Source organism: Rhododendron vialii, chromosome 1a (genome assembly GCF_030253575.1).
Source record: "Rhododendron vialii isolate Sample 1 chromosome 1a, ASM3025357v1".
Taxonomy (NCBI): Eukaryota; Viridiplantae; Streptophyta; class Magnoliopsida; order Ericales; family Ericaceae; genus Rhododendron; species Rhododendron vialii.
This window is the reverse complement of record NC_080557.1, coordinates 1,724,330-1,747,501: the sequence shown is the minus strand read 5'-3', so window position 1 is coordinate 1,747,501 and position 23,172 is coordinate 1,724,330. Positions and strand designations below refer to the sequence as shown.

At 37.9% G+C, this 23,172-nt stretch overlaps 4 protein-coding genes across 4 annotated transcripts; 3 read left to right on the top strand and 1 right to left on the bottom strand.

Moving 5' to 3' along the window:
* The first annotated feature begins 1,709 nt into the window (after positions 1 to 1,709).
* Positions 1,710 to 2,897, top strand: LOC131317363 (F-box protein At5g07610-like). Its single transcript, XM_058346920.1, has one exon. The coding sequence runs from the start codon at positions 1,710 to 1,712 to the stop codon at positions 2,895 to 2,897; it is 1,188 nt and encodes a 395-aa protein (XP_058202903.1).
* A 3,154-nt stretch (positions 2,898 to 6,051) lies between these two features.
* Positions 6,052 to 8,237, top strand: LOC131335767 (F-box protein At5g07610-like). The gene is made up of 2 exons (XM_058371272.1): positions 6,052 to 7,423; positions 7,542 to 8,237. Exon 1 carries the CDS (start codon positions 6,104 to 6,106, stop codon positions 7,214 to 7,216), a length of 1,113 nt encoding a protein of 370 aa, XP_058227255.1. The 5' UTR covers positions 6,052 to 6,103; the 3' UTR covers positions 7,217 to 7,423; positions 7,542 to 8,237.
* Positions 8,238 to 10,771: 2,534 nt separating this feature from the next.
* Positions 10,772 to 11,899, top strand: LOC131317349 (F-box protein At5g07610-like). Its single transcript, XM_058346910.1, has one exon. The coding sequence runs from the start codon at positions 10,772 to 10,774 to the stop codon at positions 11,897 to 11,899; it is 1,128 nt and encodes a 375-aa protein (XP_058202893.1).
* A 1,033-nt stretch (positions 11,900 to 12,932) lies between these two features.
* Positions 12,933 to 15,778, bottom strand: LOC131335746 (pentatricopeptide repeat-containing protein At3g62470, mitochondrial-like). The gene has a single exon (XM_058371242.1). It carries the CDS (start codon positions 15,582 to 15,584, stop codon positions 13,143 to 13,145), a length of 2,442 nt encoding a protein of 813 aa, XP_058227225.1. The 5' UTR covers positions 15,585 to 15,778; the 3' UTR covers positions 12,933 to 13,142.
* Between the last annotated feature and the right edge of the window lie 7,394 nt (positions 15,779 to 23,172).

Genomic DNA, 23,172 nt, shown 5'->3' with positions numbered 1-23,172 from the left:
AGCTAATTCGTTCAATAACTAAAGTTGTTCGAGCAATTTTATGCACATGCACCTCAATTATATTTTAAAATAAATACAACCGTCCATTACGGGATGTACACAAAAAAAAAATTCGGAACAAAATTTGAAAATCCTATGTATAGACTTGTCTTAAGAATTAATAGCACCGTAGAGTTTTGAAATAGAGACATCTCACCACTTACCACGAGCCAACTCCTTATAGTTTCAATAAATCAACGGTAATTTACCAAAACCACCTCAAGGTTTTTGCAAATTATAAATTGACCCTCATGTTAGAAAATTTACAAATTATCTCCTGTCATAATGTGGCCACTGGAAAAAATTAGACGAAATCTGTCAACATTATTAGAGCTGGGTTCCAGAAACAAAAAAAGAACTTATTTTTTGTTGAATAAGAAGGGTTGTTCTGGAAAATAAGAAGGAGGGTAATTATTTTGGTAGAATTTATATAGGTACCAATGGGCAGCGGGAGGGAAATTGTACCGGCGACCGCGCCGGGCCGTCTCCGGCCACCGGACGGCCGATCCGAGCCGTCCAAAAATTCTTAAAAAAAAACCAAGGGGGCTCTCGTGAGAATCAACGTCATCCGAGGTGTGTAGGGTGCTTGATCCGAGCACCCCTTTTCCGTGTATATATGAATCATCATATATACACGGAAAAGGGGTGCTCGGATCAAGCACCCTACACACCTCGGATGCCATTGATTCCCGCATAAGGCCCGCTTGGTTTTTTTTTTAAGAATTTTTGGACGGCTCGGATCGGTCGTCCGGTGGTCGGAGACAGCCCGGCGCTGCCGCCGGTACGATTTCCCTTCCGCCGGCGCCTATTATCTTAGCAACAGTCTTTTTTTTTGTATAAGGCAACTTCAAGCTCAAAAATCATGTGTTTACGCAAATAATTTTCCTACTACTATGGATCTTGTTTGATAGATCTCATTGAGATCTTTAATACGGTGCAAAAAAAATTGAATTTTTTTTTTCATTTATATTATTTTTGAGTTTGAAAATGTGAAATGAACTTTTTAAGAAGGATTTTGTGGAATGCCCCTTCTTATTTTTAAATTAGAAGTGGCAAAATAAATACTTATTTTTTAAGAAGGTTTTCGGAACGGAGCCGATCATAGAAATAAAAATGGATGTACATTTGTAGTTTGCGGAAGGCAGCAGAGGAGTGAATGTAGTCTCTTGTAATTAGGATACAATGTAATTAGAAGTTGATGATGCCAGTTTGATTACGTCGAGTTTTCTAGCGGATCCATCACAACAAATGAGTAAAATTTTCAAACGTCAATCCGGAGTTTTTAGAAACCTTGGTTGTGGTCTTGGTAATTTTTCCATAAATAAATAGGAAAATAAACTGGACTGTGCTTGCTCTGGAGAGGAATTTTTCGGTGCCAAATAGATATATATATCTAGTATCTGCTCGGTATATGTGAGTCGTCCAATACTTTTGAACGATTCTGATTAAAATTCTTTATTTTCTCTCACTCCAACTTTTTTTCTTTCATTTTCTCTCTCTAAATTCGAATTGTTCAAAAACACTGAACGAGCACACTGGTTTATGAAGAATCAAAACCTTTCTCTGTACAAGTTTTATTCCTATTTCATTTTCCAATTTCTTTATCTCTCCCCCCATTTTCAAAAAAAAAAAACCCTCCTCGTAACCTAAACCTCGAGACTCGAGAGGCCATGGATGCATCCAGATCCAGTGTAACAACAAACCCCATCATCAGTCGTGCTTCGTCGAAGATCTCACCGGCGGCTGAAGTAATCGCCAACAACGTCGACCTCCTCGCACAAATCCTACTACTTTTGCCGGCGAAATCCCTAATCCGATTCAAGTCCGTGTCCAAACAATGGGAATCTCACATTTCGGACTTCCGATTCGCCGCCAAACACTCCCGCCGGAACCCTATCCCCCCGGCCTCGGGTCTGTTCTTGTTCTGCAAGTTTGATAAGCATGAGCACACCGAGTCTGTCTCGCTTCAGGGCTACCCAAATCGACCCACGCTCGATTTTCTGGACGGCGCTGGATTTGTTCTATTGAAAGCACAGATTGCTCACTCTTGCAACGGATTGCTGTTGTGTACGTATCGTTATCTTGTTCGTTATCGTATCTACTCATCAGATCATTACCTCGTTTGCAACCCAACAACAAAGACACATGCATTAATTCCCGACCCCCCTGCGTTTTCATCTTTGGGTTTTCCCATTGCGTTACGTGCTTTCTTGGCTTTTGATCCTTCGAAATCGCCTCGCTATAAAGTTGTGTTTATGAGTCTTGATCCCGATTCTGAGAAACTCTATTCTCAAATTGATGTCTATTGTTCAAAGAGAGCATCTTGGAAACAGATTCGTGCGCCCGGTTTGAGGCTTGGACACGTGGCGTTGTGTGGTGATGTTTTGCATTGGTTAAGTGATGAGGACGTTTTATTGAGATTTGATGTTGATTCAGAAATGATGATAGAAACGGAAAACCCTCTGGAAGTTATTTCCGTGGACAAGATCAAGTACTTTGGAGAATGTGGTGGCCGTTTGATTCTTATTCGGGATCATCCATGGTCTCCTGAGATGTTCAGAATTTTTGAGATGGACAAGGATTATAGAGGCTGGGTTATGAAGTTTTGGGTCAAACTTCGACCCTTACTTTCGAAGGAAAGAAACATCTCTGACTGTTCTGTGCAGTGTGTTGTGAAGGGGGACAAGGAAAAAGATTTTGAGCTTGTGTTAGCTTTCGCAGGGAAATCAATTCTATCCTATAATCTGGAGTGCAAGACATGGAACGTGCTTTATGATGCGGTTCCAGGTGAATCAATTTCTTATAGAAATTCTTATGTAGCTGCATATCCGTATATTGAAAGCCTATCTCCTCTTTGAGCATTTTCCAACACAATACATGTTGGAGCTCGTGTTTTGTTTTTTCCTGTTTAGAACATTGAATATGTTGATGTCTCAGATGGCAACTTTAAGTGAGGCTATGCTCTTTTTCCTTCAAATAGGTGGATTGCAATATTATCATTTTGTTACCAGATGGTTGCTATTTCGAGTTATATAATGTAAAAGACTATGCTCTTTTTTGAACTTGTGTATGTGACATGTCCCTTGGTTAAAGCCTTAGAATTTTCCTCTCGTCAAGTTACAAAGAAATCTCCTTATTCAGAATCAAACACCGTTTGATATGGCACTTACAATCCTTCAGTTGGACAAGGACTACATGAGGAGACGTGTTTACCTATATTAAACACTCAGAATCAAACACCATTTGATATGGTACTTACAATCCTTGTGAACCTCATATACGAGGACATGTTTACCTATATTTTAGGTGAGTGTACTCTATTGTTAAGTGATGATAATGTTAAATTGAGATTTGATGTTGAATCAGAGAAGATGATAGAAAAGCCAAACCCTTCGAAAATTTTGCCAACAGACAAGAAAAAGTATTTTGGTGAATGTAGTGGCCGTTTGATTCTTATTCAGACTCATACACCTCCTACCGTGGCGTACAAAATCCTTGAGATGGACGAGGACTATTGCCATTGGATTGTGATGTTTTGGTTCAATCTTGGACCCTTAGTTTCTGTACTCCCTAAGATGCGAAGCAAATACCTTCACTATTCCGTGTTGTGTTGTGAAGGGGGACAAGGAAGAGGATTTCTCCATAAAAAAAACAAACAAACAAACAAGGAAGAAGATTTTGCACTCCTGTTAACTATTCCAGGGGTTTTGACTTTTTAGGCTTTGTTTTGGGTGAAGTTTGCTTGGTTGGGTGTGTCCTTTTTGGGTTTCGCGTTGGGTCTTAGGTGTCTCTTTGGGAGTGGTTTATTTGTTGGTTTCTTGCCAACCTTGGTTTGTTATTCTCTTTCTTTGGGTCCGTGTCGGCTTATGATTGCTGGTGTTGTTTCCCTTTGTGGGTTTTCTCTTCTCCAGCTTGAAGCTGTTTTGGATCCTTTTATTCTTTGTAATTTGTTTTCAAAGATTAATAAATTGTTTGCCTTTCAAAAGAAAACTATTCCAGGAAAAGTAATATCGTATAATCTGAAGTACAAGACATAGACATGCTTAGTGATTTGGCTCCGGGTTAATCAGTTTCATATGATCATCCTCCCCTCCCCCTCCTCTTTTTGTTTTTTTTTTTTTTGGGGGGGGGGGGGAAGTAGATGTGATGGCAATTTCGATCTAATTTGAAGATTCCTTGAAACTAGAATTCATAGTTCCTAGCGAGAGACTAAACCCGAGAAAGTAGAAAAGCTAGGTTAACTCCATAACCCGAACACCCCGATGCCAGTCAACAAGGGAACCCCAAACAGAAAAAGAGCCGAAACCTTTGATCCCTTCTCTCCTTTGTTGGAGCTCATGTTTTTTTTTTTTCCCCTGTTTAACTTGGCCCAAACCTTTCAATTATTGGCTGAAGCGTTGAATATGTTCATCTCAGAATGCGCGGCCGGTGGGTGTTTTCTCCTTCAAACAAGTGAACTGCACCAAATGGTTGTGCTGAATGCTCAACTACCAGATACTGGGAACTAGTCACCGGACTGATTTCTTTTCTTCTTCCTTTCTTTGATCTAGAACTAATCTTTTCCTTGCTGAGGAGAAAGAACAACGGTGTTACCACTGTATCATGGAGAAATATTGTTTCCGTCTAACGATTAAACACCTCATGCGAAAAAAAAAAAAAATTTCCCAGAGATGGCGACTCATTTCAGCCCAAGCAAAGATTTCCTAATTTGGTTACGGAATGTTTTGCCATTGAACTTGCCTACAAGGCTACAAGCAAGGGAATCAACAAACACAATCTCTGATCAAAATCTGAGATTGTTGAAGGGTTTTTTAACAAATTCTAAAAAATGAGTAGCTTCAATCATTAAAAAGGAATTTGAAAAAGACTTGCAAAAGACCACACTAGCAAAGTTTAGATTTGCAACTGAAAAAGGAATTGGTGAGGAGCTGGATCCCATTATAACAACTGTTGTATCAATATCTGCCTCTTTAAATGGGGAAAAAGAGAAGATTAAAAAAATCTTGAAGTTAATTTCTTTTTGATAACTTAAGTACTTGGTCTAGTTTATGCACGTATCGACTAATTTTAAGATTAATCTCACCGTCCACATGGAGAGGCTCAATTGAAACCGAAAACAAAGTTCCGTATAATTTGGTCTCATAAGAGTTGATAGCACTTAGAGGTCTCGAAATTGGGACAGTTAGGCAGAGTAAACCAGAAGTCCCAAAGTAACCGCCAACTATCTCATCATATACTAGCTCTGTTGAAGCCAGAGAAGGCTTGTCCGTCTCTCTCTATGGCTCTGTGATTTTCGTTTGTTGTGTTCTCGTTTTAATGTTTTGTCAATGTTGTTATAGGCTATAGGTTATAGGGCAAATAATTTTGGCACTCTATTTTTTTACTTTTAGTGCAAAAATTATACTCCTAAATAACAAGATACACTACACATTAAAAGACAAATTTTGGAGTGTCATTATACAAAAATGGAGTGCCAAATTTTTATTTAATATGATTTGTCTCGACGGAAAGGATAAAAAATAAAAAATTATGAATTTTACGCAAATACTTTTAAAAATATCAAGAAAATTTTCAGTTTTTTTCCACAAAGGACCCCCTGCTACACACAGCAGATCTGTGCACAGATTATGCACAGATTTCGTTGTGGGGTCTACCACGGGTCCCACACAAATTATCCGAGCCGTTCATTAAATGTAAAACATTTTTGTAAGGGCCCCTGAAAAAAAAAAGCTCAATCCGATACCTATAAGTGTTTCATCCAACTATCTAACTTTTCATTTAGATCTCCGGATAATGAAAAGTTATATGGTTGGATCGAGTATCTATAGGTATCGGATTGAGCTTATTTTTTACGGGGACCCTTGAAAAAATGTTTTACGTTTAATGAGCGGCTCGGATGATTTATATGGAACCCGTAGTGGGCTCCACAACACAATCTGTGCACAGATCTGCTGTGTGTAGACTTTCCGCATAAAATGCATGTGAACCCCCAGCTTCGTTGACATCAAATCAACCGATCAAACTGAAAACACTTCTCCTGTAATCATTTCCATTCATCGATTCCATGGATGCTTTGTCGGACCTTCCACCCGCGGCGGAAGTAATTGCCAATAACGTCGATCTTATTACTCAAATCCTTCTATTTTTGCCGGCAAAATCCCTTATACGATTCAAGTCCGTGTCCAAGCAATGGCTATCTCTCCTATCCGACACCCGATTCGCCACCGAACACAGCTGCCGAAACCCTCGGCCCTCGATTTCGGGCTTTTTCTTGGGCCGGAAATATGCTAATCAAAGCTGCAAGTGTGTCTCGCTTCAGGGCGACCCAACTGGGCCCTCACTCAATTACCTCCACCGCATTGGATTTGTATACCGATCACAGATCGTTCACTCTTGCAACGGATTGCTGTTATGTGAGTATAGTCAAGTTCTTTGTAATGTATACATCGATCGTTACCTTGTTTGCAATCCAACTACGCGGACGTATACAGTAATTCCTGAACCCGAACCCGGCATGTTTTCATCTGGGTGTATAGCTTTATTGGCTTTTGATCCTTTGAAATCGCCTCGCTATAAAGTTGTGTTTCTGGGTCTTTATCCCTATGTTGAAAATCCGTATGTTCAAATAGATATCTATTGTTCGGAGAGTGCATCTTGGAAACAGATTCGTGCACCCTGTAGAAGTCTTATACACCCGGTGTTTTGTAGCGGAGTAATCTATTGGTTAGGTTATGAGAATGTTGTATCGGGGTTTGATGTTGATTCAGCGAAGATGATAGAAATGAAGAAACCTCTGAAAATTCATTCGGTGGACAGGATTAAGTATTTCGGGGAATGTGGTGGCCGTTTGATTCTTTTTCAGACTCGAAACAGGTCTGCTATGGCATTCGATATCCTTGAGACGGATAACGACTATTGTTGTTGGATTGTGAAGTGTCGGGTCAGTCTTGGACCCTTACAATCTGTATCCCCTCAGTTGGAAAGCGAATACTGCAAGTCCGTTCTGTGTGTTTTGAAGGGTGAGACGGAAAAAGATTTTGCACTCGTGTTAACTTTTCCAGAGAAGACAATCTACTATAATCTGAAGTGCAATTCATGGAATGTGCTTCGTGATGATAGTGCTTTAGGTTCTTGTGATAGTGCTTTTCCCTACGTTGAATCCCTATACCCTCTTTGAGAACTGCCATTCAGAATACATGTTGGAGCTCGTGTTTTTTCCCCCCTGTTTAACGTGTCCGAAACATTAAGGAGGATTGCTTCTGGAGACATTGAATAGGTTAGTACCATGTTGCTATTTGGATTTACGTAACGTAAGGAATATATTTGTTCTTGATCTTTTTTCTGAACTGATGGACGTCCTTTCCTCTGCTCAAGTATTGGTGAGGTATATGATATTTTGTTCAGAAAGAAATGTCCTGGTTACACCAATATCTTATCTTCTTATGCAATAAAGATCACTAATTTGATTTATGACCAAATGCAGTGGAATCTGTCCAAATCAGGATCCTTTCAGGTGAAATCTTATCATCAAGCGTTATGTGGGAATGCAAATGCCTAATTTCGTTGGCAAGCGATTTGGAAAATAGTGACGCCTTTGAAAGTTGGAGTTTTTTTGCTTGGTGCGTGGTGCAAGGCAAGATCCTTACTATCAACAGTTAACTTGATCTGAAGGCGGAGAATCATTATTAATTGGTGTTGTATGTGTAAAAGGAATGCCGAGACAGGGATCACCTCCTCATCCATTGCCCGATGGCATGAGAGCTTTGGTCTGTGGTGTTTTCTTGGTTTGGGATTCAATGGGCCGTGTCTAGGAGTGTCATGGAAGTTTTAATTGCTTGGAGCGGGGCTAGAGTGGGCAAGAGAAGAAAGAGTGTTAGGGCCATGATACCTCTTTGCTTGATGTGGACTATGGAGTGAAAGAAATTCGAGATGTCTTGAAGAGGGTCGAAAAGTCTTTGTTTAGAATACAAAGTTTTGTGGTTAGTAGTTTGTATAGTCGGTTCATGGGAGAATGCAGTCCCTCTCTTGATCAATTTTTGGAATGGTTTGAGTTTTTCATTTCATATCATACCGTGGTGTATCCTTTTTGTTCGTGGCCCTCTTTGTGCATACGGGCGGCATTCCCTTAATGTTTCTTTCCCTTGATCGTACGGATTCGGATAGGGTCGTGTGCAAGGATATCGCATTGGTTAGTGTCCTATTGTATGATATACTATCAAACATAGCTATGAAACTAAGAGTCGAGTTCCTGCCGTTCAATTTTAACCAGCCATTCTTGTCAAACGTTGATATATTACTAACTCCTTGGAATAATGCTAATTCGTTGCATGCTTTACTAGCTTTGTTCGTATGTTTCTGCTTGACGAAAAAGTTCAATTTATGTACAAGAGATGCCAACATAGAGAGAGTCAAACACCACCTTACAGAAGGTTTTCAATCGCGCAGCTGTTGATCTACTCAAATTAAGCTGATCTTTTGCATGAAATGTTGAAAGAATGATATAATTAGATTTGATTATTATCTAGGTGGGACTTGATGTGAACCTCATATACGAGGACATGTTTAACTATAATTTTAGGTGAGTGTACTCTATTGGTTAAGTAGTGATGATGTTAAATTGGGATTTGATGCTGAATCAGAGGAGACGATAGAAAAGCCAAACCCTTCGAAATTTTTGCCAGCGGACAAGAACAAGTATTTTGGCGAATGTAGTCGGCCGTTTGGTTCTTCTTAAGAACCATACACCTCCTTCTACCGTGACGTTCAGAATCCTTGAGATGGACAAGTACTGCTGCCATTGGATTGTGATGTTTTGGTTCAATCTTGGACCCTTGGTTTCTGTACTCCCTAAGATGCGAAGCAAATACCTTCACTATTCCGTGTTGTGATGGAAGGTCTTGCCATTGAACTTGCCTACGGGGCTACGTACAAGCAACGGAATCAACAAACAAAATCTCTGATCCATCTGAGATTGTTGAAGTTTTTTGAACAAATTCTAAAAAAAAGAGTGGTTTCAATCATTAAAACGAATTTGAAAAAGACTTGTTACACTAGACCACAATAGCAAAGTTCAGATTTTAGCAACTGAAAAAAGGAATTGGAGAGGAGCTGAATCCATTATAAAGACCGGTACATCAATTTCTGCCTCTTTAAACGGGCAAAAAGAGTGGATTAAAAACAATCTTGAAGCTAGTTATGTATTCGATCTAGTTTATGCACGTATGGATTAATTTTAGGATTAATTTCACTGTCCACATAGAAAGGCTCAATTGAAACCGAAACAAAGTTTCGTATAATTTGATCTCATAAGAGTTGATAGCTCCAAGAGGTCTCGAAATTGGAACATTCAGGCAGAGCAAACCCGAAGTCCCAAAGTAACTGCCAACTATCTCATCATTTACTAGTTCTTAAAAAGGTAGTCGCTGGGTAAGAAACTCTGATGAACTTAATCAAATCAGTCGTACCGCTCCAACTTTTTGACATATTACACTAGCGTATTACTGATTGCTGTTTTCTTGCTGCATGTATCTCAAAATTTGCTTGTTCTGTACATGTATCATTGACTACTGCTGTCTTCTTGCAGTATATATGTCGAGGCTTTAAATGGTTATATCTATCGATATCCGATCAAATTGATTTTTTTGCGTGATTAGATTAATCTGTGGGCCCTGAAAAATGAACGGTTCATATTATAACAATAAAAGCATGGTGGGGTCACAACAGTGGTGATGGAAAACCCACCGTTTCCACTACCGATGAAAAGAATTTAATCTCGATCTACTTAAAGAGCGTTTCCACTAATCAAAAAGTTATAAACTGCTCTACAGCTTTTTTATTTTGTATTTATTCACAAAAAATTCACGTTTGCTAGTTTTGTGTTAAACTTTTATGTTATAGAGTTCATTTCAACTAGAAAAATAAAAGAAATTAAAAAAAAAAACTATGAATTTTACATGAAAATTGAAGAAGTCAGACTTTTTCCGTAGAGCCATAAAATGCATATGAACTCTTTGACGAAGAAACCGCGCAAGTCAATGGGGGAAAAGCGATGAAGCTCACCAGCGAGGCCTGCATCCGCGCGCGTTACCCCCCCCCCCCCCCCCCCCCCCCCCCCCCCCGCCCCGTCTCCTGCTCCCCCTTCCGCTTATTTGCTTTTTTTTTTTTTCTTTATTTTCTTTTGTTTCTTTTCTGCTGAATTTTTTTTTTCGTTTTTTTTCTCTTTATTTCCTTTTATGTCCTTCCACTTTGAATCTTTTTTTTATTTTTTTATTTTTCAATTATTTTCTTTATTTGTTTCTTTTCTCATTTACCTCCCTTCTTTTTTTTTTTTGGTTAACTCAAATTCTATTTTCAATTAAAATTGACTTTATACTTAATAAATTTATATTATTTTAATTAGTTAATTAATTAGTCTTAACAATGAATAATAAAAATAACTTGTAATGAACAATAATAAATTGAAATAAAATTAATTTTATTATAATTGAATACATATTGTCAAAACATTAAAATACATAAAAACACAATAGGTAACCATGCTACTAATCAAACACAATAGGTAACCATGCCATAAAATGCATATGAACTCTTTGACGAAGAAACCGCGCAAGTCAATGGGGGAAAAGCAATGAAGCTCACCAGCTTCGTTAACATCAAATCAAATGAACCCCAAAATGATCAACCGATCAAACTGAAAACCCTCCTCCTGTAGTCACTTCCATTCATCGATTCCATGGATGCTTTGTCGGACCTTCCACCCACGGCCGAAGTAATCGCCAATAACGTTGATCTCCTTACTCAGATCCTTCTATTTTTGCCGGCCAAATCCCTGATCCGATTCAAGTCCGTGTCCAAGCAATGGCTATCTCTCGTATCCGACTCCCGATTCGCCGCCAAACACCACTGCCGAAACCCTCGGCCCTCGATTTCGGGCATTTTCTTGGGCTGGAAATATACTAATCAAAGCTGCAAGTGTGTCTCGCTTCAGGGCGACCCGACTGGGCCCTCACTCGATTACCTCCACCGCAATGGAGTTGTATACCGAATAAAGATTGTTTGCTCTTCCAACGGACTGCTGTTATGTTCTGTTTTTAACGTATACATTGATCATTACCTTGTTTGCAATCCAACTACACAGAAGTATACAGCAATTCATGAACCCAGACCCGGCGTGTTTTCATCTGGGGTACATGCTTTATTGGCTTTTGATCCTTCAAAGTTGCCTCGCTATAAAGTTGTGTTTCTGCGTTATTGTTATCAACGTGTTGGAACTTCCTATGTTCAAATCGATATCTATTGTTCGGAGAGTGCATCTTGGAAACAGATTCGTGCACCCTGTAGAAGCCTTTTACAAGCGGTGTTTTGTCGCGGAGTAATCTATTGGTTCGGTTATGAGACTGTTATGTCGGGGTTTGATGTTGATTCGGAGAAGATGATAGAAATGAAAAAACCTCTGGAAGTTCGACCCATGCAAGTGAGGTACTTCGGAGAATGTGGCGGCCGTTTGATTCTTATTCAGACTCCAAACCGGTGTGCCATGGCATTCGAAATCCTTGAGATGGACAAGGACGATTGTCGCTGGATTGTGAAGTGTTTTGTCCATCTTGGACCCTTGCAATCTGTATCCCCTCAGTTGAAAAGCGAATACTGCAAGTATTATGTTCTGTATGTTTTGAAGGGCGAGATGGAAACTGATTTCGAACTCGTGTTAACTTTTCCGGAGAAGACAATCTGCTATAATCTGAAGAGCAATTCATGGAATTCATGGAATGTGCTTCATGTGCCTCGAGGTCAACGAATTTCTCCTTTAGATTCTTGTGATACTGCTTTTCCCTATGTTGAATCCCTATACCCTCTTTGAGAAATGTCATTCAGAATACATGTTGGAGTTCTTTTTTGTTATTTCTCCCTGTTTAACTTGTACTAAACATTTTAACGAAGGAAATTGATTTTCGCGCTCTATTTTTGTACGCAGGCGCTCCACTTTGCACTGCATGTTACCAGTAACATCCAATGCAAAGTGAAGAGCCTGCATACATTTTTGGAGCGCCAAAATCAGTGTCCTTTAATGAACTTGATTCCGGAGACATTGAATAGGTTAGTACCATGTTGTCATTTGGAGTTACGCAACGTAAGGAATATATTTGCTCTTGATCTTTCATTTCTTGAACTGATGGACGCCCTTTCCTCTGCTCAAGTATTGGTGAGGTATGTGATATTTTGTTCAGAAAGAAATCTCCTGGTTACACCAGTATCTTGTGTAATAACGGTCGCTAATTTGATTTATGACCAAAACTCCTTAACTTCAAGGCATTTGCATACGGTACACATTCTTTGACGGAGCGTGTGATATAGGATTTCCGTTCTTCCATGAATGGCGTTTGCCAAAATATCAATCCGTGGAAATTTCTTGAGGGAGTTTATGGCAAACACAGAAGGATGCCTGAGGACCATTAATTCAGATTATATTAAAGTTGCTGAAAATCTGGGTTTCATGGGCATATTGGGAGAGCTTTGGTGTCTTTTCCTCGAAGTCGAAGAACAGCTGCAATGGTTCGTAAAATCGCGATCCTAGGTGAGGTTGATGAGAGCGTGGATCGATTATATGATCCATGAGAAATGTACTCAAGTATTGCTATTTTGGCAATACTCACCATGAAATACCACCATGGGTGAACTATATGATTCCTGTTTTTCCAAGGTTGCTTTCGTGTGGTGCACAGCTCATGGCAAGAAAGTATTACTGGCTTTGGCAAAACTCACCATGAAATACCCACCAGCTTCTTCGATGGCGTGAGAAGCTAAAGCAAGAAGAAGGAAGAAAGCAAGTGTAGAATCCATTTAAAGCTGTGACATATATATACTGCAAGAAGACAGCAGTCAAATGATACATCTATAGAACGAGCAATTAAATTGAGATATGTGCTGCAAGAAAACAGCAGTACAATTTAATCGTATAAAGACTTACAATGCCTAAAGAGAGGATGCAACCAAATTTATCCAACACAAACAACTGCTTACACGCATAAAGAAACAAAGGCAATCTCCAACGTCCATCACTCACGTATTGCCAAAGCCAGTAATTCGGCACATTGCGAACCACTTTAAACAGGATCTCTTCTCGTAACTCTTTTCTTCATCATCTCACCCCACCTGGAGAAGACATTGGAGGCCTCGAATTTTCCTGAAAACTTCATCTTTCTGGCCAACTCCTCTAATATATCAGGTTTTCCAGCTCTAGAGAAATCAGCAGCAAACTTGTTGTAATCAAGTTGAGGAGCTTTCATTCCTTTCTCTATCATTTCCTCTAGATATTGACAAGCCTCCTGTGATCTTCCCTGCCTTATAAGCCCTCCAATTAAAACAATGTAAGAGCTATCATCAGGGCAACAACCCTTCCGATTCATCTCCTCCCAAACTGCATAACCCATCTCATAATTTCTCGTCTCCAAATAGGACCTCATCATCATATTGTAAGTGTGGATTGTTGGTTCCAAACCACATTTAATCATCTTCTTGTAAATCATCACTGCATCGTCAGGCATTCGCTTGTTCGTCATCAATTTTATCAACGCATTGTAAGTCTGCACATCTGGTGGGAGCCCTTTTTCTTTCATCTCTGTCAACAGCCCATAAACTTTGTCCATCTCTTTTCTATTCCCAAACCCTGTAATCAAACAAGTGTAAACTGCAGCATCCGGATCACAGCCAGATTTAGCCATCTCCTCAAAATAATCAACAGCTTCTCTCATCTTCATTTGCTTGCACAAGTCCCGAATCAAGATTGTATAGCTTCGAACATTAGGTTTTGGACCTTTGGCCTTCATGACCTCAAACAGCTTGATAGCATCAGACCTTTTTCTACACCTCAACAAACCTTCAAGCATTGTATGATGGGCAATAATGTCCGGCTTAAAACCTTTATCAATCATCTCATTCCACACCCTCACTGCCTCCATTAAATTCTTCACTCTACACCACCCATTTAGCAAAACCGTATACGTCCTCAAATTTGGAGTAAACCTCTCTTTTAACTTGTCAAACATAAGTTGAGCTTCCTTACCAAGTTTCGCTCTTCCAAGAGAATCAAGCAAACAGTTGATGGTATCAACTCCAACTTTAAACTTATATTTCTTCATCAACTCGAAAATCCCAACTGCTTTCCTCCTCTCTTTTGCTTCACAAAAGGCCTTGATAGCAATCTCAAATGTTTCAATTGTGAGTAACCCTTTGTCACCCATTTCTTCAAGTATTGTCACCATAGTCTCAAATTGCCTAGTCTTCCCGAGTATAAACATCATCTTGTTGTAAGTCCTCGAATCATGAGAATATTCCGCCCTCTGCCCTGCCCAGCAGAAGAACCGAAATGCCGGCCGCCTCGCATGGCGGAACCGCTCCAATACCTCCACCACCAAATCATGGGTAAGATTGACACCACACGAGTCCAAAACCGCCTCCATGTTCCGATCCAAAGCAAACAATTCATCGATCACCTTGCATACCCTCTCCACTTCTTTCAAATCTGCCTTAGATTCAACATTTCCTGCCTCAATTTTCTCAACATTCTCAGTATCCGACTCAGAATCGGCATCGGAATCTGAACGCCCATTTGAAACAACGCAAAAACCTCTCCTAGTTCTAAAGTTAGAGGTTAGGGATTCAAACTTTGAATACCCATTGGAAACTGAATACCCACATGGAACTCTACAAAAATCTCTTCCAGTAGTAAAGTTTGGGGTGACGGATCGCAATGATGAATTTGCATCAGAATAAAAATACCCATTTGAAATGCCACCAAAACCACTACTAGTACCGCGGTTTGGGGTTCGGGCTTCAAATGTAGAATACCCATCATAATACGAATACCCATTTGAAACCCTAGAAACATCTCTGTTACTAGTAAAGTTTGGGGTTAGGGGGTCCATTGATGAATTTCCATCAGAATCAAAATACCAATTGGAAATGCTGCCAACACCACTCCTCGTACCAGGGTTTGGGGCTCGAGCTTGAAACGTCGAATACCCATCGGAATTCGAAAACCCATTTGAATCCCTAGAAACATCTCTGTTACTAGTAAAGTTTGGGGCCAGGGGTTCCAATGATGAACTTCCATCAGAATCAAAATACCCATTTGAAATGAAACTAAAACCACTACGAGTACCAGGGTATGGTGCTAGGGTTTGAAACGTTGAATTACCATCAGAATTTGAATACCCCTTTGAAACCCTAGAAAAATCTCTGTTAGCAGTGAAGTTTGGGGCTAGGGTTTGCAGTGTTTCTTGTCGAGGAGGGAGGAGAGGGGGTGGAGATGGGTGTGGCAAAAGATGTGGAATTTGAATACCAGTAACATGGAGACTATAATCATGAGTAAAATGAAGCAGACGAGGCAAGGGCAGAGGGATACCGTAAAGCAAGCGGCGCACTTGCTGTCCTCTTCCGGCGGTGGTTTGTCCGTGATAGATAGGGCGTAGAACGGCGGCGGAGGCGGCGGAGAAGTGGAAGAGTTGGCCATTGAGGTTCGGTATTCTCAGATTGCTAAGACCCATTTGAAGTGAACTCCATTAATTGGGGAAGGAGAAGAATCAAAATGTGAGGAATTGGGCAACGAGAAAGTGGTTTGGACTTTGGAGAGATCTTGGAGAGAAATAGGCAAAATAATCAGAACGGGGAGAGAGATCTTGGGAGCATTTACAAGATCTGGTGATACGTTGACGCAACACTTTTATTTTTCGGTTTTTACATCACACATTTTCTTAGTCAACGAGGAAAAATTATTCGGTCGGTAACCCGACACGTGACGCTGCAAACCCCTTCTCCATCGAACATTGTTGTGAGATTTGGAAAGAGTGTGTGGATTCGACAATAATGTATGGTGAAAAAGAGATTTGAAACACCACGCTGTGATAGTGTTCTAGAACGACTGAATAATCTCACTTGTGAACGATAGAATTTTCGGACTTATCTTTGCTTGTTTTACTGAAAAATGAAATTTGTGCAAACAACTCGTATCTTGACTCCAATCTAAACAATGAGTTTTGGGAAAAGCTATGGTACACAGGGTATACCGTATGCTTAAATTACGATAATTTGTGATTTTCATTATACCGATTTTTCGTTTTCTAATGCATATTTATGAGGGTAGTCTTATGGTACACACCCCTTATTAAGGGGTGTACCGTACGCATCATGATTTTAAACTCTTGGATTTCAAAGTAAATAATCCGGACCACCCATTTATTAAACCAATTAATAAAATAAAAAAATGGCTTAGCAGGTAACAGGTTGTTCTCTTTTCATTGACTTTCTCTCCCTCTCCCTCATGTGTAAAATACTACAAATTATATAACATAACCACAATTGTTATGACAACACAAAAAATTGACACTTTCTTACCACAATGTGTCGTACCAAAAGAAATCGATCAAAAGATACTAGATACAAGACCAAAATATATCGTTGCACAATCAATAATTATTATACCCAAACAAAATACATGTCTAAAATATCACAAATTAAATATTGTATAACTTAACCTTCTAACAGTCCTGATCGATCATTTTAAAAATACACTCACTAATGACATTTAGATTGTACAGTCAATTTATATTTGGTATGAAACCTAGTCCTCTATTGTAGTTGAATGTAATGTAGTCATGCGACTGTGACACAATAATGACGATCAAATCCGTTGAATTTTTTATATTTGTTGATTAAGTCACCTACGTAATTTTTTGTCTCAATCAAGTTTAAGAAGCTCCATCATCGGCACGCAAATTGAATAATAGAATGATATTTTTCATCCAATTAAGTGTCTAGCTATAAGCCATCAATTTCATTCTTGATACGAATGACCTAATTAATATTATGTAAAAGATAGACGATTTTGATAAAATAAAAAATAAAATAAAATAAACACCTTACGTGGGGCTCAAATGGTGCATTATTATATTTTAATGTTGTATTGAAATTGAACGATGAGATTTGTTGAAGTATCAAACTTCAAGTACTAACTATGTGATTTATTCTAAAAAATAATAACATTCTTTTAAAAAAAAAAAAAGGAACGAAGGGTTTAAGACTTGAACCCCAGATCTTTTAGATAAATGTCCAAACTCCAACACCTTATCACTATGGTACACAATTGAGAATTTGTAATTCTAAAGGCTATTAATTATATAATATTTTCTTGTATGTAAGGGCGTTATTTTCAGGCTAAAAATTTGAGAAGACAGAAGCCTCAAATGCCTCCGTCCTAGTGATGGGCCTGCACTTGTAGATCATATTATAGCTATGTCATTGGTGTAAATCAAAATATCGACTATAATAATTTTTATTGAAAGAAAGTACAATGACAATAAATTTACAAAATTATTTAGATTTTACTTCCACGACCTAGTTCAAAGGACCACCATTAAATTTGGATTGGTACGCATAGGGTGAAGGTTTGACACAGATTCATGTGTTAAATATATAGTGCCAATTGTTAAGTGCATCGCCCTAAATATTGATAAGATTGGGTATTAATATAATTAATTTCACCAATTACAAAAAGGAGAGTAATTTTCACACTGTATTTTTTGATATTCACACTTATTTTTTTGTACTCCATTTTAGTGTTGAAAGTATATGCATTTGAGACAGTTGGATAATTATTTTTTTCGTGACCTCTCATTTTTCCACAAAGGAATTGTGATTTTTTGAATTAAATTTTGTAGAAAAAGAATTTGATTTATACTAATATTTTGAAAGGAAATTGTAGTTGTATTCTAAAATTTGGGTATAGTACTTACTTTTTGGTGAATTTCTTGGATGAAATTTTTGTGCGAAAAGTTCATTTTTAGTTTAAATTATTGAGGTATTGTGTAGGGACAAATAAGAATTTGAAAAATTAGTGTAGAGGGAATCGAAAATTAAGACAATATGGTGAAAATTTTAAAATTTGAAAAAATAATGTGGCGGGAATTGAAAATAATTAGTGGTATTGTATTTTGTCAATTATAACTATCGTTTACTGAACATTCCGATTGAATTTTTTTTATACGACACGTTGTGGGTATGAAAATGCCAATTTATGGTGTTGTCATAACAAATTTAGTTATATTACTGAATTTGCAGTATGGTATTTTGCTAATAATAACTATCGTTAACTGAGCATTTCAATTGAATTTTTTTATACGATACGTTGTAGGTATGAAAACATTAATTTATGGTGTTGTTATAACAAATTTGGTTATATTACTGAATTTGAGGTATGATATTTTGTTGATTATAACTCCCGTTAATTGACCATTCTGATTGAATTTTTTTATACGACACGTTGTGGATATGAAAACGTCAATTTATGGTGTTGTCATAACAAATTTGGTTATATTACTAAATTTGTTGTATTTTAGACATGTGTTATTACGGAATATTTTAATTAATTTCCTTTGGTACGACACATTGTGGTAAGAAAACGTCAATTTATGGTATTGTCATAACAATTATGGTTTGTTATAAAATTTGTGGTATTTAAATATGTTTTCTTTTGATATGACACGTTGTGTTAAGAAAATGACAATTTTAGGTGTTGTCATAATAATTGTGGTTATTTTCTAAAATTTGTGGCATTTTACAAATATTTTTGGCACGGGTATAACAATTGTTGATTTTGGTACGACATATTTTGATTTTGTTACGGAATATCATCCGAGTCAAAAAAATTTGGTATGATTCATTGTGGTAAGATAATGCCAATTTGTGGTGTTGTTATAACATTTGTGGGTAACATTATTTAATTTTTGATATTGTATGCATATATTTGGTTAGGGTACAAGTATTATGAATTTCGGTACGAATAATTATGGTTACATAATAACAATATTTTTTAATTATGGGTAACCTGCTAATGACCTGTTCAATAGGTAAATTTTAATGTACAAGTCGTAACTAGAATCATAAATATGCATTAGAAAACCAAAAATTGGCATAATGAAAATCACAAATTGTCATAATTTAGGCATACGGTATATCCTGTGTACCATAGCTTCCTCCTATTTATGATACTAGTTACGACTTGTACTTTAAAATTTACCTGTTGAACAGGTCATTAGTAGATTATCCATAATTAAAAAATATTGTTATTATGTAACCATAATTATTCGTACCAAAATGCATAATACTTGTATCCCAATCAAATATATGCATACAATATCAAAAATTAAATAATGCTACCTATAAATGTTATAACAACACCATAAATTGGCATTATCTTACCACAATGAGTTGTATCAAAAATTCTTTGACTCGTATGATAGTCCGTAACAAAATCAAAAATTGTCGTACCAGAATCAACAATTGTTACACCCAAGCCAAAAAATATTTGTAAAATACTACAAATTTTATAAAATAACCACAATTATTATGACAACACATAGAATTGTCATTTTCTTATCACAACGTGTCGTATCAAAAGAAAACATATGTAAATACCACAAATTATATAACAAATCACAATTGTTATGACAATACCATAAATTGACGTTTTCTTACCATAATGTGTCATACCAAATGAAATTGATTAAAATATTTCATAATAAGACATGTCTAAAATACCACAAATTCAGTAATATAACCAAATTTGTTATGACAACACCATAAATTGACGTTTTCATGCCCACAACGTGTCGTATAAAAAAAATTCAATTAGTTTATTCAGTTAACGATAGATATAATCTGCAAAATACCATACCATAATTAAATAATATAACCACAATTGTTATAATAAAATCATAAAGTGGCGTTACCCAATCTTATCAATATTCAGGACGGTGCACTTAACAATTGGCACTATATATTTGACATGTGGATCGGTGCCAAACATTTACCCTATGCATACCAATCCAAATTTAATGGTGGTACTTGGAATTAGGTCGTGGAAATACAATCTAAACAATTTTGTAAATTTATTGTCATTGTACTTTCTTTCAAAAAAAATTATTATAGTCGACATATTGATTTACACCAATGACATAGGCTATAATATGATCTACAAGTGCAGGCTCAGGACTAAGACGGAGGCATTTAAGGCTACTGTCTTCTCAAATTTTCAGCCGGAAAATAGGGCCCCTACATACAAGAAAGTATTATATAATTAATAGCCTTTAGAATTACAAATTCTCAATTGTGTACCATAGTGATAAGGTGTTAAAGTTTGGACATTTATCTAAAAGATCTAGGGTTCAAGTCTTGCACCCTTCATTCCTTTTTTTTTTATATAAAGAATGTTATTATTTTTTAGGATAAATTACATAGTTAGTCCTTGAAGTTTCATACTTCAACAAATCTCGTCATTCAATTTCAATACAACATTAAAAAATCATATAATTCACCATTTGAGCTCCCACGTAAGGTGTTTTTTAATTTATTCATTGAAATCGTCTATCTTTTACAATTTACATGATATCAATTAGGTCATTCGTGCCAAGTATGAAGTGAAGGTTTATAGCTAGACACTTAATTGGATGATGAAAATTATCATTCTATTATTCAATCTGCGTGCCGATGATGGAGCTTCCTGAACCTGATCGAGGCAAAAATTTACGTAGGTGACTTAATCAACAAACATAAAAAATTTAACTGATTTAATTGTTATTATTGTGTCACGGTTGCATGGCTACCTTACATTCAACTACAACAGAGAACTAGGTTTCATATCAAATATAAATTGAATGTACAATCTAAATGTCGTTAATGAGTGTATTTTTAGAATGATCGATCAGGGCTGTTAGGATGTCAAGTTATACAATATTTAATTTGTGATATTTTAGGCATGTATCTTGCTTGGGTGTAATAATTATTGATTGTGCTATGACATATTTTGGTCTTGTATCTAGTACCTTTTGATCGATTTCTTTTGGTATGACACATTGTGGTAAGAAAGTGCCAATTTTTTGTGTTGTCATAACAATTATGGTTATGTTATATAATTTGTAGTAATATTTTACATATGAGGGAGAGGGAGAGAAAGTCAAGGAGGAGAGAACAACTTGTTACCTGCTAAGCCCTTTTTTTATTTTATTAATTGATTTAATAAATGGGTGGTCCGGATTATTCACTTTGAAATCCAAGGATTTAAAATCATGGTGCATACGGTACACCCCCTAATAAGGGGTGTGTACCATAGGACTACCCATGAGTTTTACCCAATTTTGTTACGTAGTGTGTAGATGTGGTAGTGGTAATGGTAAAGAGATGGAGATGGTGCCATGGTGGTCAAATGACAATGGTGGTAGAGGTGTAGTGTTGAAATGATGGTGGGTAAGTAGTGGGAGTGGGAGTGGGAGAAGGTTGTGGTAGTTGTGGTGATAGAACGTTGGTGGAAGTGATGCGGTGGTAGTGGTAGTAAGAGGGTGGTTAGGAGGTGGTGATGGTGTTAATAGCGGGATTTTTGGTGGTAAAGGGATGATAGTTGTTGTGATAAAGTGATGGTGTGCGTGAAATGATACCTTTGGAGGTTGTGGTAGTGGTGGAGATGTTGTGGTATTAGTGGTGAAGCGATATGTGGGGGGAACGTGGTCGTTGTTGTGCAAATGTAATATGCTTCAGGCACAATTGACTTGTGCCTCGGGCAAATCGAAATGTATCTATTGATGCAATGCGTCTCAAGCGCAATTAAAAAGTGCCCTGTGCACATCCTCCATAGACCAAATGCACCTCAGGTGCAATCCGAGTACCCATCTTCCATAGACCAAATGCGCCTCAAGTGCAATCAAAGTGAGCCCTGGGCGCATCTTCACTGACCAAATGAGCCTGAGGCGCAATCAAAGTGCGCATCCTTCATACCAAATGCACCTCACATGCAATCAAAGTGCGCCCTGGGCACATCCTCTGCTGACAAAATGAGACTCAGGTGCAGTTCAAGTGCACCCCCGGACGCATCCTCCATAGATCAAATATGCCTTGGGCGCAATCCAAGTACTCTCCGGGCACCACAAGTGTGCCTCACCTATGCCTCGACCACTATTCCTTTGCCACCCATAACCGCTATCCCACCATGGTCAACTCAATACTACTACAATTGCTACACCATCGCCACCACCGCTCTCACTTCACCACCACTACCACTACCACCACCTCTCGACCCCTCACCTCTGGTCCATTAATAGCATTTCCACATCGTTGTCACCACTTCACCCCTTCACTTTACCACATCTTCACCACCATCTTTGAACACACACACACACACACACACTCTCTCTCTCTCTCTCTCTCTCTCTCCACACCCTTTTGTCTACAGAAATGTGAGACAAATCACAACTGGCGGTTGGAGAAATATCTTCGATCGTATTAGCTACAGTCGCCTAGAGCTATAAACAAACCGAGCTATTATAAGTTCTCACAGCTGGCAGTTGGAGAAATATCTTCGGTTGTATTATCTACAGTCGCCTGGATCTACAAACAAACCAAGCTATTATAAGTTGTTTGTGAGTAGCTCGGCTAGGCTACTTATGGGATCGATTCAACTCAGCTTGATACGAAACGAGACAAATTCGAGCTCTAGTTTTAAGCTCGTTAAGTACAGAATCAAGCTCGAATGGCTTGATACTAAGTGAGCTGAGCTCAAGTTTAATTATTTGGGCTCAACTCGAGCTCAAGCCAAACTCGAGCTTTTGAACAAGCAAAGCTCGAACACTTTAAAGACCGGCTTGGCTCTTTTGCAACCATACTTTTGAGGTGTCAAACCCCCAGAACCAGTTTTGTCGTTTCTAAAAATAGAAAAAATAGAAAATGAACATGGAAGAACGTACGCCTTGAGTATGTGACTTTCTTTCTCATAAACATGGTTCAGACCTACTTCTCTGCAAGTTTTACAAATGAAAATCTATCTTTTTCACATCAAATAATCTCTCTCTAATACAAGAAAAACCTGTACCCATCATTTTTCCCTAAACAGATTCCTAAGCCTACTTTTGTTTTGTTTCTCCAATAACTATAGAGTATGCTGGTGATAATATTAAAGTTCTGTGCAGGAAAATTGGAACAAAACGAATTGCCACTAACATAAAGTTCCCAACATTGTTTGGCAATGGCTAATCTTTCCCATGGGCTAATTGCCTTTTTAGCATCAGCAGGCATTCACCATTTTAATTAAGA